This window comes from Phoenix dactylifera, chromosome 2 (assembly GCF_009389715.1).
Source record: "Phoenix dactylifera cultivar Barhee BC4 chromosome 2, palm_55x_up_171113_PBpolish2nd_filt_p, whole genome shotgun sequence".
Classification (NCBI taxonomy): domain Eukaryota; kingdom Viridiplantae; phylum Streptophyta; class Magnoliopsida; order Arecales; family Arecaceae; genus Phoenix; species Phoenix dactylifera.
The window spans coordinates 16,375,290-16,388,942 of record NC_052393.1 but is presented as its reverse complement, the minus strand read 5'-3'; the positions used below and the strand labels follow the sequence as shown (position 1 = coordinate 16,388,942).

General features: G+C 40.1%; 1 protein-coding gene across 1 annotated transcript; it reads right to left on the bottom strand.

Annotated features, from left to right (window-relative positions):
- Nucleotides 1-7,913: 7,913 nt before the first annotated feature.
- Nucleotides 7,914-8,761, bottom strand: LOC113463074 (E3 ubiquitin-protein ligase RHA1B-like). The gene has a single exon (XM_026806810.2). It carries the CDS (start codon nt 8,745-8,747, stop codon nt 8,244-8,246), a length of 504 nt encoding a protein of 167 aa, XP_026662611.1. The 5' UTR covers nt 8,748-8,761; the 3' UTR covers nt 7,914-8,243.
- Between the last annotated feature and the right edge of the window lie 4,892 nt (nt 8,762-13,653).

Sequence of the window (13,653 nt, the reverse complement as noted above, 5' to 3'; positions counted from 1 at the left end):
TTAATTAGCAATGTCCAATCTCATATTAAGTATAAGTTAAATCGTAGGCAAGTTTGCATGTTAGTTATTTATTTTTTTGAAGAATGTTAAATATTTAATTAAAGTGAGGTCTTTATCATCTTTCTTGCCTTCATAGAAGTTATCTCCCAGCTTCTTACTCTGTTTTGAGGCTCCTGTGGCCAGTTAAAGCTTGAAATCCCGTTCACCAGCACATACGCATTGCTTAGGTTGTGCTTCGCTCACACGAAATTTTTCTGCTCTTGAGGATGACAACCTCAGGTTAGAAATATGCTTATGCTTAATTGTCTTCTAGAAGCCGTGCATCCTCTCTAACGCTCACCATATCCTGTGAAATTTCACTTATTTAACAAGGAGTTATTTGCCAATGCACACAACAACAAGTGTTTGTAACGATCGATCATCCCGAGCCCATCCAGCCACTAGCATGAAATCCTACCAAAATTGTGTCCATCGTCTCGACATCCACTTTGAGTGTAACCCTCTCTGCCAATTGGGGCCTGAATGACACCACTCTGCAAGCTGGGATTTTCTAATTTCCCTCTAGGCGTATCCCCATCCTTTCAGTTGCACATTTTGCTTTGTCCTCCTGGCCCTTTTCTTCCGGCAAACTGAAGGAAATGCTTGGGAGTGTTTGGGGAGTTTTTCGGACAGGGACGAAAGTATTTTGGGCCTCTTTCCTGTTAGAATCCATTGATTGATTGATTGCGCCAAACTTAGTCGGTCTTACTAAACTTCACCGTGATTGATTTGTGATTGATTGTATCAAACTTAGCTAGCCTTACTAAACTTCACCTTGATTGATTTATGATTGATTGTGCCAAACTTAGCCAGTCTTACCAAACTTCGTCAGTCTTTTAGTCTATATAAAGATTCCTCCTGTATATTGTAATAGACAGGCAGAAATACAATTTTCTTCTCTCATTCTTCTTTTTTTCAACATTCTCTTTGCACTGGGAATAATTAGATGTTTTAAGAAGAAGGTACAAAGATTGCATGTAAAATGGACTTTGAGATTGGCTTTTGAAATGTGTAAATTACAAAAGAAAAGGGGAGGTAGTGGCGGCAAATGGACCCTGGTTTGTCCAAGGTACATGGGTAACTAGCCGTTCTCTTTAGTGACCTTTTTTTTTTTTTTTGGTAAAAGCAGCTACTCATTTCATATAACTCTAACATGAGTACAACCAGCCATATCGCGGGAAAGTAAAACTTTAGTTACCTTTCGAGAAGTTCAGCAAAATAGTTAATGGTGGACTTACAGCTAATTGGCTGATGCTGCTAATCCGGCAAGAGGGGGCCTCCACAACCTTCATTATGAGAGATGACCCCTTCTCTTGCATCAAATGGACTTGGCTAAACTGAAACTCTTCCTTCACTAACTTGAGCTTGAAAATAGAATTAGCGAAGATTGATTACCATAAAGTGGCAAAAATCTTGCTTGAAGCTTGCACAAAGTGGCCTCTAAAGTATCCATAACGCACTCAAACCCAGGCTATTGTATGCATACGGCGTTGGTTCGTGCTTTCCTGAGGTCATGCAAGTGCCCGACTCCTGCCGAGCATCGGTGTGGAGCGACGAATGGCCTGAAGGCCACTGGGATCAAACCATAGCAGAAGAGCTCCAAACTTCTGCAACCCCCCTCCTCGAGGTCTTCCTCAAGACCGTCCAGCTCATCTCTACCAACGCCTGCCGCCGGCTCCCCTCACGTCCTCTGCCCTTTATTCGAGTCCCAGCGCCTTTGCTGCGAGATCTTCCGCTCCCTCAACCCCATCAAGCCCTCCTTGCCACCATCCGTGCGAATCCCCAACTCTACATGGAGAACGAGGAGGAGTTCGAGGACTACCTCAAGGGCTTTGCCTCTGCTGTCTAGAATCTTCTCAGACCTCCGACTGCCTCCACTCACCATGATCACCTAACCATATCTGCCATTAAGTTCTTGACCACTGCCAGCACTATTGTCTGCGATTCGCTCTTGGGGAATACCCTGAAGTTCTTCAGCAGATATACAAGAGCGTCGTGCTTCTTTGATAATGATACAAGGAGAACTCGGGTGTTTGATGAAATGCCACAGAGGGACTGGTCGGTCACGGCTTTGGTCATGGACAGGCAGTCAGAGGAGGCGCTGTGGCTCTTCAAAGAGATGGTAGAGCAAGAACTAGTGGGCTAGATACGGCCAAGTGAGGACTAATGGGGTGGCCACGAGTAGACGGTGATGCTCCTACATGTGGCAGAAGATTTGCAAATATATGTCCACTGCCTTGCGAATACCAGATGGCTGATCGGAGATGAGTGTGGATGTGATATAGGACCCATGAGTGGACTCTCTTTCTTTAAGACATTGGTCAACTATGGTCAGCGTCGAGGCAGTGGACGGACTCTAGTTCTGCAATCTTCTTAGCTCGGAGGGGAAGGAGTGGGACGTCGGCAAGATTGGTCAGCTATTTGGTGAATACCTTGTTAAACATATTCGATTGCTCCCGATTCTGAGGTGTGCTGGCCTGGATGTGAGGGTTTGGAGCACGTCATGCAGAGCTAGTGTCAGGGTGGGAGATGTATTCAGTGTCCTCCAGCAGGAGCACAAGCCAGGGATGGATTCTGCTTGGATCTGGAGCTTTGGACTTCACCCGAAGGTAGCATTATTTCTATAGAAGGGGGCATTCAACCCCAGTATCTGGATTGTCGAGTGGACGAGACGGTGGATCATATCCTATTCCAGTGTGCATGGGCTAGAGGGGTCTGGAGGCTCGTCGACGTCACGCAGGATGCCTGAGGTTGGATGGGGCCTTTCCTGTAGGCAATCCGTCCATATGGTCCGACACCTCCTAGATGCGTCAGGTGGCTATTAAATTGACCTGCATAGCTTACGATATATGGTTTGGCGAGGCACGTTCAGACTTTTAGCGAGAGCAGTCCTTTTTCGAGGTTCATCGTGGAGTGCGCCCGAGTACAGGTAGCACAGATTATTCATGCAAGCTTAGCACATGGGTCTTTGATAGTTCGAGACACTTAGAGCCCCCACTCTGCTCAAGCAGCGCCTTATACGGTGTTTTTCAACTTTGATGGTTCTGTGCTAGATGGCGGCAGGAGAGGAGGTATTGGGTTTGTTATTAGGGGCCCAAACTCTAGGATAGTGCTTGTTGGTGGCTGCCAGATCTTCAATACCTCAGTTTCTGAAGCAGAGCTGCTGGTGGCTTGGGCTGGCCTAAGCCATGCATGATAGATGCTACAGACCAGCTCGATTATATTAGAAGGTGACTCGGCCACCGTGATCAGCTGGATCCAGGGTAGCCCGAGTGGCGGTGGAGGGGCACACCCCCTGCTTTAGGATATTTGGGTGATGGTGAGTGACGGGGTAGCCTTTCGAGCTAAGCATGTATTTAGAGAGGCCAACGGAGCCGCAGACTGGGTGGCTTCTTATATGGCCTGCCACTCCGAGGGTACCCTATGGGCTAGGGAGGCAGAGTTGCCTAGAGCACTTCGAAATTTATTATTTTCTAATTTTAGGAGGGTGTCCGTACTCGTAATGTATGAAATATCCGTTTTAGTAGAGAGAGAGAGAGAGAGATGGTAGAGCGAAGGGTGATGTTGGGATCGGTCCATTGTAAATTCTTCCTTCGGACTATCTAGGACTCATTTGCTTCAGGAAATATAGGGGAGAAAAGTATGGTCATAAAAAAAAAATTTCATATTTAGTTAAAATTTTTGAGAGAAAGATCATTATCTAAGACTGGCTGTCCCATAGCTGAGAGTTGATCTGCAAAGAGCTTAGCCTGAGTTAGATACTCATAACAGCAGAGATTACCTTGCTGTAGAGCCTGCAATTGCTTCTTGAGGTGAGTGATTTTGGATCGAGATTGGGAAGCAAATCTTGTAGTGATTGATTCCCAGGCAGCTTGTGAAGTATTCAATCCATTCATAGAAGGGAGCAGTGATGGTGCTAGAGCAGACAGTATCAAGGTAAGTAGAGTTTGATCCAGTTTATACCATTTGGCTAAAAAGCTACCCTGCATTTTATTCGAAAGCTTAGAGCCTTATGAAAGTTTACAGTAGTGGTTTCCTTGCAACCGCTCAGAGAAGGAGCAGAACCATTTACAGAACAGAGCTTTTGACAAGCATACAGGAGAAGACTAGTTTCTGAAAGAGTAAAACAAGATGACCAGCAAATGGAAAGCACGGAGTTTCTTTCTGAAGAGGAGAGAAGATGGCCGCTACGGGAATATCGTCTAATATCCTAACTAAAATCTATGCAGAAGCTCCAAGTTTCATGAATTCCACATCCACCTAGATCTCTATTAATATCCTCTAACAAGTTAGTTTTGATCTACACAACGGGCATGTCCAACGGCCTTCGTCAACCCATGAGTCGAGGCAGGTCCTATGGAAAGCATGAGCACAGTTGCTGAGTTCCCTGACCTCATGGCTTCCATCCAAACATCGCATACAGATGGCGCACGCATGCTCTTCTTCTTCACCCAATCCCCATCTCTTCACCAGATTATCGAACTCTACCACTGGGAGCATCTCCTTCACCGACTCCGGCGTCACCGGCGACACTGGTGATGTAATGGGACCCAACTCCGAGGATGGATTGCTGCTATCCCCAGAGGAAGCTGGCGAATTCGAGCTGAAGTAGAGACCGAGATGTCTGGAGGCCATAAAGAATATGAACTTCATTAGGCCTATGAGTTCGAGGAGATAGATATAGGGCCTAGGCATCGAGAAGTAATAGAATCCAAAAGCCATGATGCTGAGAAATATTGAAGAGGACTGAGAAGGAGAAGAAGGTAGTGGTTGGCTTTGCTTTGCTTGGTGGGCGGGGAGACACAGGTTAGATAGAGGAATCGAGACGTGGTGTTCCACGGGCCATGGCTGGCTGAGAGGTTGGGCGTTTGGCCTAATGTGCTCATTTTTTTTTTCTTTGGTTAACTCATGTACTCATTCTCCTGGAATAATACGCGTCTATATTATTTAGGCGGGAGGCAAGCTGACTTGCTGATCTTGGATATCGTGCCATTTAATGACTTCCAGAAGGCATTTGTCATTTCTCTTCGCAGCCCATGTTCTGCCAATCACAAGCTATTTTACCGATCGGCTGTTCTAGACAGGGTATCCCACCTGACTCTAAATAACCGGATTTAAATAAAATTAATCAGACGTGTTTGAATATCCAACTAATTTTTTATTTTTTGGTAGATAAGTTTTAAGATTTTTTAGGCAAATTTCTAATAGAATTTGAGATGGGTTCAGATTGTAGGATTCTAAATGGTTTCAAATATGAATAGAAAAAAATTTACGGCACCCTATGTGTTGCCATTTCTAGAATTGTCGTATCATAATAACAAGTTGATATTTTTTCTTGTAACCTAGGAACAAGAGGTTTCTCTTCAAAATCTTAAAGAAAAGAATGGTAATAATTTGGCATACAATAGCTTCTGGATTAGTGATTTGGAATTACATTAAAATGGAACTTATTGATGACTCCATTATTGGACCAGACTTTAATAAAAAAATCTCTTCTCACTTTTTTTTTTAACACCCAATCCACTAAGCTAGGTATTTTTTAATTTTTGGTCTCTCTCCACCGTGCAAGATGCTTGTTGATGTGGCATAAAAAAAGGACCGCAAATTAAAGAGTCAATAAACATATCCTTTTCTTTGCAAGCAAGTAAAAAAAGGGACCACATGTTAAAATACAATGTTTTGAATCATAACAATTCGCCAAGGTTGTGCGTAATATCTATATTAAAACAAAGGAAGAAGAAGAAATCTCTATATATTGTATATTCACTAGTCCAACAATATGTACATCAATATATAGCCTAACAATATGGATAATCAGAAAAGTATATCAAGACTAATAAGATCAATCATATTTGGACTCATAAAGTAACGTAATAACCAATATGCTTAATATCCCCTCCCAAATTCAAGACAATAAAGTAGAACTCAGCTTGAGTTTAAAAACCAAATCATGAAAGCATCCAAGTGGATGTGCTTTGGTAAAAATATCCGCAATCTAATCAACTTGGGTGACTGAAAGGAGTCGTAGTATACCACAAATAATGTATTGGCATACATAATGATAATTATTTTCGATATGTTTAATGTGCTCATGAAAACATCGTTGTAAGCAATTTGGATAACACTCCGATTGTAACAAGGACGAACAATGGCACTGAAGTGTTTAACTCCCACATCTTCTAATAACCAACGCAACCAAATAAGCTCTTGAGCAGTATCTGCAATAACATGATACTCAGTCTCGGCATTGGATCTAGCAGTACATGTTTGCTTCTTACTTCACTTACAAGAGAATTAAGAAAAAATAGTAGCTAGTAGTATGGCGTTTATCAAAAGTATAATATCCATCAGGGCAAGAGGAGATCTCAAAACCGAGAAAATAACTGAGAGGATCAAAATCTTTCATTTCGAACTAAGGACCAAGATCTCTACTATCATTTTAAACAAGAGCAAAGGATGAAATCTCTATATATCGTATATTCACTGTTACAACACTACGTACATTAATATATAGCCTAACAATGTGGCTAATAAGGAAAATTATCAAGATTAATAAGGAAGTATCAATCATGTTTGGACTACTACAACAACATAATGGTATATATACTTAACAATCTGTTCGAAATACTAAACTTAGTTGTTTGAGCATAATTTGGAGGTAGTAAGATGTGTATGTAATTTTCACTTTATACAAAAGATTGTGGATTTCCACAACAATCATTTATCTGGCGAGCTTATACAAAAAAGTGAGAAGCGAGGTCTTCGGAGATGGACAAACAAATGGAGCTCTCACATGGTCATAAAGCCCTCTTTTTTAAGGACAGAGATCATATAATTGCTGCATTAGCAATTTGAAGAGTAAATAAAATATTGTAAGTGAACTTTTCATTCCCTCATGACAAACACCATCCTTCAGAAGTGGACCGAAAGTGACTTCCCTTCCTTTTTTTTTTTTTTTTTTTCTTTTTTTTTTTCAGGCAACGGCAAGTTTCAACAAAATAAAACGCATACCTTTTCGATTCTAAAACTTTTCAGGACACCATCAGACCATCTCAATAACGTTGCTAACGGTAATGAGGTTGGTTGCAAGGTTTAAAATAACGACCGCTGTAATGATTTTGAAAGCCTTATGTTATAGAGCTAAGATTCAAAATACAAAAAAAAAAAAAAAACAAATATTTTCATGGCTAAAAATTGAAGAATCTTCCTTCCTTCTGTTATATGAATCAAAGGTTCCAATTTATCCCCCCCCCCCCCCCCCCCCCCCCCCAAAAAAAAAAAAAAAAAAAACATCTCTTTCTAAGTGGGTGACGGCTGATATCTATCTAATCATTACACTTATATCAAGGCTAATATTTATCAAACACCAGAACGGGTCGGGGGGTGTATCTTTTGTGGGAAGGAATGCTCGGATCCTTCTTTCGTGTGAAAGATACAACCCCAATCCCACCAAAACAAAGGTCATTATTGCCTATCCGCCTTCGGGTCGGCTTGAAAGATGGGCCGGCGTTGTGCTCTTGGGCTGTTTAGGATTTCGCTGGCCTGCTATCCTCTTTGATGCAGTCAATTCCTTTTTCCAGCCATGGCTGGCCAGTTTTTTTCCCCGGCAGCTGTTGAAATAAAATGAAATGAAAATAAGGTGACTCGACGGCCTTTACCCCATAAAAGTAGTTATTTGGCATTTATACTGTTATCAGAATCAAATCTTCAAACGAGCTAGGAAGAAATATTCGTCCTAATGTGTTCGCAAAACCCAAGGAGAGAGAGAGTTTTCAGTTTGTTTGAATGCACTGCTTCGGAGAGGTGGTGATGCTCTTGGTAATTATATATCCTCCTTCCGAATTAATTACGACCTCTACTGTCTTCTTCCGATGTAAAATGCTGGAAAAACTCCATATATATGCCATTAAGAGAATGAAGAAGGATACATCAAAGGGGCCTAGCAGGCCCCGAACAATTAAAGAATGTACTACACTATTTTTTCACAAGTTTATGTTACAAAAAATATTTCTATATGGTAATCATCATATATTACTACAAACCTAATCCACCCCAAGGATCTCAACCCTAATTCCCTACTCCATCCTAATTAGCTAGGGGATTGGCTACCTAATGCCGAGCCTGAACCCTTCAAAGAATGGAGTGAAGAATGAGTCAGAATAGTGACAGAACAAACGCTTGTTTTTGGTGCCAACCATCACGCTTCACCAAAACCGTAGGAACCATGCCCTTTTCTCTTTCTTCCCTTCTGGGGGCAGCAGCTTGGACCTGCACAAGGGGCAAGTCACCTGACCCGCATCCACCCACTTATCTATACACTCCACATGGAAGCCATGGCTGCAGTTGCCGAGCTCCCTAACCTTCTGCCTCGCCTCCAACTCCCCCAAGCAAACTGCGCATGCTGTCTCCTCTCCTTGGCACGCCTCCGAGCTTCTCTTCGACAAGCTTGAGAACTCCACCACCCGAAGCCTGCTCTTTATCAATGAAGGAGTGGTGACGGAGACCGATGTAGCGGATGACGAGAGCTCGGCTGCCTGGAAATAGAATGCGTAATCCTCCCAAGGAGAGAGCGGCGCTTCGGATGATGGATAGAGGCCAAGATTATAGAGGACCAAGGAGAAGATGAACTCAATGTAGTCGATGAGCAGTATTACTACCACCACAGGCTTTGGCAGCACAAAACCGTAGGAAACTGAAGGGTAACCCATGAGGGAGAAGGGAGTGACTTGCAAAGAATGGTGGGTTGTGAGGGTCTTTATATATAAGAGGGAGCTGAATTGTTTGAAGGGTTTGAATGGTTGGAGCAATTGATTGGAATTTGGCTGCAACCTGGACTCCTTGGTTGTATCTACCAAGTCGCAAGTTTGGGAATCTTGGAAGGCTTCTCGATTCGGTGTACCAAACCTGCAATGACTCCGGATATTATGTCACCTCACCTACCGTCTTGGCAAACTTTTTTGACTGATAGGCGTTTGACTGGCTCGTATGATACGTTTAGAAATTAGATGCAGCCCCTCCGCTCACCAATTTTGGAGCGCCGCAGGGTTTGCTGACCGAGTCCCCTTCGCACGTGTAGAATGAACGGTTCGTTTGACCCCGTAAGTCGTTTGAAACAAATCATAGAAGAAAATGTTTAGACTGCATATACTCGGTGCCAAATTCAACCTCTCTTCAAAATTCAAAAGAAAATAGAAAAAAATTATAAAAAGATCAATTTTTTGAAAACCATATTAGAAAAAAATTTGCACATATTTATGTGAAAAATATCCATACAAAAATAACTTCAATCAGAAATTCAATTGAAATTTAATTGACAAAAAAGAAAAAAAAATTAACCAGACATTCAATCATAGAAGAAAAAAAATACATGCCACTCATGCGCATAAGAGTTTCAATTTATATTTATATTTTTATTTTCTCCTCCGGCATATCATCGTGTGTGGGTATCATTTTTGTGCAATATGAAACAGGTTAATCTAATTATGTCGGCAAGAATACAGAAATATCGAATATAATAATTAAATGTTACAAAAAAGATTTATATCAAGTGTAGCATTTCTCTATCCATCTTTTCTGTATAGAATGGATTAAAAAATAATAAAATATTAAAAACAATAAGTACTTTTCATTAAAAAAATTAAAATAACCTAATGAGCTTATAGTACTTTAATTAACAAGATTAGATTATACTTTAATTCATATATTTTTGTAGCTTAGATATATTTCTTTTTAATTATATACTTCTGTATATAAATTGTAGATTTGAATATAGCGAATCCATCGAGGCATACAAGGGCATCGCACCTCCTGCTCTCAAGAAATAATACTGAAAGAATTTGGGTATACCAGAATGCACTTTGGTCAGCAATTCACGGCTTGGGAGTTCGTCAAACGCTGAGATCTTCGAATTTATTATTGTATTGTTATATTAGAGTGGTTTCACCACAGAATCTGTACCAAAAACGAGTCCGGGAATCGCGGCCACGGGTAGCTTTTTTCCTACGAAAAACAGGAGTTGAGCAACCGAGTGTTTCTTGTACCGAGTAACCAAACAAATCCACCATCTTTTTCTTCTTGATGGTTAAAAGAGAAAGCTTGGTTAAGCTAAGTTGGAAATATTACAGCAACTTCAATAAATAGTTTAAGTTTGCTGACCAAGTGATCAACTTTGTGCTTAGCAGTTCTTGGTAATCTACATTATGTCCATAGGATTAGTTACCATGAGTACTACAGGTTGAGTATAATATTAATGGAATTTTGAGTTTAAGAAATTAATGAAACTCCTGCCGCAGGGGAAGGAGAGGAAAGGAAGACTAAAGAGTTAGGAAGCATGAGGAGGCTCTGATTCCTAATAATCTTAAGATTTCCAGTTTTCAATAAACTTGGCATTCTCTAATCAACAACTCCATCCGTCTATGGGCATGCCATGAGAATCGGATCTCCTAAATTTCATTTTATCATAATTACACTAGAACTAATTGAGTATGTTAATCTTGGGATCTAATTGACCCATTTGCACCATTGGTTGAGGGTTAGATATTGCAAACGCTATTGTGGATTATAAAACCAAACATGCAATCATTGGAAGAAATCTTTTAGACTTGCGGACAAGTCGGAGCACCTTAGAGAAATCTTGCAAGAAATATTTAACCAGCAGAAGAGAAATTATTCTCTGCTATACCTTTTCTCTTTGAACTGGTCATCTAGCACTCCATTGCTTGTGCTTGGGAAACATGAGATCATAAAAGAAAATATAAGTAAAGACATATTTTTGCAGGATAGAAAGGTTTAAATCCTAAATAATATCCCAGCAATCTATCTCTACGGGTGGCTAAGACCAAGATAAATTAGATCTTTATTTATCTCAATCGACATGGAAGGTTGGGAAGATCTTAAAAGAATTGAGACAATTACTTGAGATATCAGTAGATATATTAAAAATCTAGATTTTGAAAGATGAACTGACATAGGCACGACGTCATTGTACTTTTAAAAAATGTCCATTTTGTATTCAATATAGGTTAAAAAAAAAATGTATAATATTTTACTTCTAGCTAACTGAGATGTCATAAACCATAATCAAGTGTGGATTTGTACTTTGAGAGAGCCATCATTTATTTTTATTAAGAAGCATTCAGGTTACATACCTTGAAAAGCATTATATATACCACCACAATTTTTAGCATATAATTATACTAAATTTACTATATCTCATACTTAGGATGGCATGTAAATTAATAGAACTAAGATACATCGATATTGTAAAAAAATAACAGAGTTGTTGAAGGAGAAACTTTTGAACATAAGAACAAAATATGAATTTCAGAGAAAAAGAAAAAAAAAGAAACGAATTTAAGAGATTAAAAAGTAAAGCAATCAATTTGCTTAAAAAAGCAAGCAATAGTTGCTAGTGAAATGTCACTTTAGTAAGTAAATCACTGGCTTTCAATGACTATATGGTCAAGGTAAGTTGAAGAGAGTTGTTACTCCCATATGCATACTTTGGCCACCAAAAATGACCTTGCGCCAATTATTGTGTTGACCCTAAATGTTAGTGAAACCTATAGAAGGGGTATAGTTTCAGAAGGGCTGACGTAGACTACATTTTTTCATTGGTATGATGTCAACTTGTTGGCTGGCTAATGTCATTTTAATAAAAAAGTTTATAACCAGTTACTAAAAAATTAATAATACATCAATTATCTCCTAAATCTCTCCTACATTTAGATTTATGAAACATTTTTTTTGAAGTTCTGATGTAAATCTCATGTAATTGCATCATTCACCTGTCACTAATTTTCATATGAAAAGGTTTAAACTGTAAACTTTAGACCACAAGAAATTACAAAATTGGATGGGCGAGGGCAGAGAATATAATCTGGTTTTGTTGTAGGAATAGAAGAATTTTGTGTCTGGAGTGCTTCGAATTTTCTGAAGATCTCAGACTTACATCAGGTCATCCACACGTGCAGTCAATATCCAAACGAAAATGTTGGGTCTCCCCTAAAGGTTCCAAAAACGGCTGCTATGGACTTAAGTTGGCATTTTCTTCGAAACCACAGCATTGCTTATGCGGACTTGCTTCTAGATTCTTTATTAGTTTCAACATCATAGAGTGCCGTGAAGCAGCGCACGATAGCCACCATCAGAAAATGGATGGATAAATAGTTATAAACAAAGATACGCCGTGTATGGCGTACAAAGCCGTTTCGTTTGATAGCCATCTATTTGGTGGCCACCGTGTACTGCACAATACTCTGTAGTTCAAACCACACACCGCCGTAAATCGTAGGATCCATTGTCTACAATATTTGTACCTTCTTTCTACAGATAATGGAAAGTGGTCACAGAGAACCGTCGTGTGAATCCGCTCGGCCTAATTCATGATTTGGGTAGAGCTCGGGTCAATACATACTAATTTGGGTTTGGCTTGGAATATTAGAAGAAAAAAAAAATGAGAATCCAATGTGAACCAAATAGGTTATTTAGCTCGATCCCATCAGAGCATGACCTTTAAGAGTTCTTAACTCGAACAAATTCAAATTCAACCCATTTTTTTGTAATTAAGCACCCAACTCACTGTAGCTTAATCTTGCATGAAGCAACTCAACCTGGCTTATCTAGATCATAGGTATGCAAACAGGGATAGTATGTGCAACAAAATCTTGTTTTGGAGTTGTAATCTACTCATATATCAAAACCAGAGATACTTTTGTGGTTGCAGTCTATAATCAAGATATTGATCAAAAAACATTCGTCGAAATCATATTTAATCCATTTAGTTAATGAAGATGGTCATTTATTACTCGGCCTGCTCTCCTAGTTCGTCTGTCAAATGTCACTGCGAATTTTCAGTTGCTTTATTTTAATCCTTTCAGTATCATGCCTTCAGTATGATAACGCTTGATGGCTTTTTTGCAGCCGGCTGGTTGGCCAATATAAGTGGGAGCCAAATTGGACCACATTTTGGCCTCCTCCGTAGCAACCGCACGTATTGGACCGTCTTTCTGTGGTCTGTGCTTGGGCATTTCTCAAACCAAATCAAAATAGTAAACAGAGACATTAAGGAAGAAAAAAATCAGTTGGTGACATCAACTTATTGAAGGCCTTATGACGAGTGGCGATAGCTCTGCTGCACCTAAACTCCTGTGCCAGCGTACCCTGCAAACGAGAACCATGTCATTCAAGTATAAATAAACCAGTGCTCGGTCTGTGTGATTCATATGTGCATGCGTTTCCCGTCGCAGTTGGTGACTCCTTTCAGCCACCTTCCCCTCCTCTTGATTCGTATGTGACGAAGAAGCTTAGATGGTCATATACTACGGGAAGGCTGATGTCTGTGATCTCATCTCCAACGTATTCACTTTGTGTAGCTGATGTACTTCGACGAGGGTCAAATAAATTTAAATGTATGTTTATTGGACGGGCATGTTTAAAAAAAAAAAAAAAAAAAAAAATCCTGGGCCTTTTGTATTATGTGGGAGTTAGTGAAGGCTCGGAATAATTTTAAAAGCATGCAGTACGAATGCATACTTGCACTAGGCACGCGACAGGGCTTGAAACAACAGACATTTTGATTTTGCCACCCCAACAACCGTTCTAGAAGTTATATGA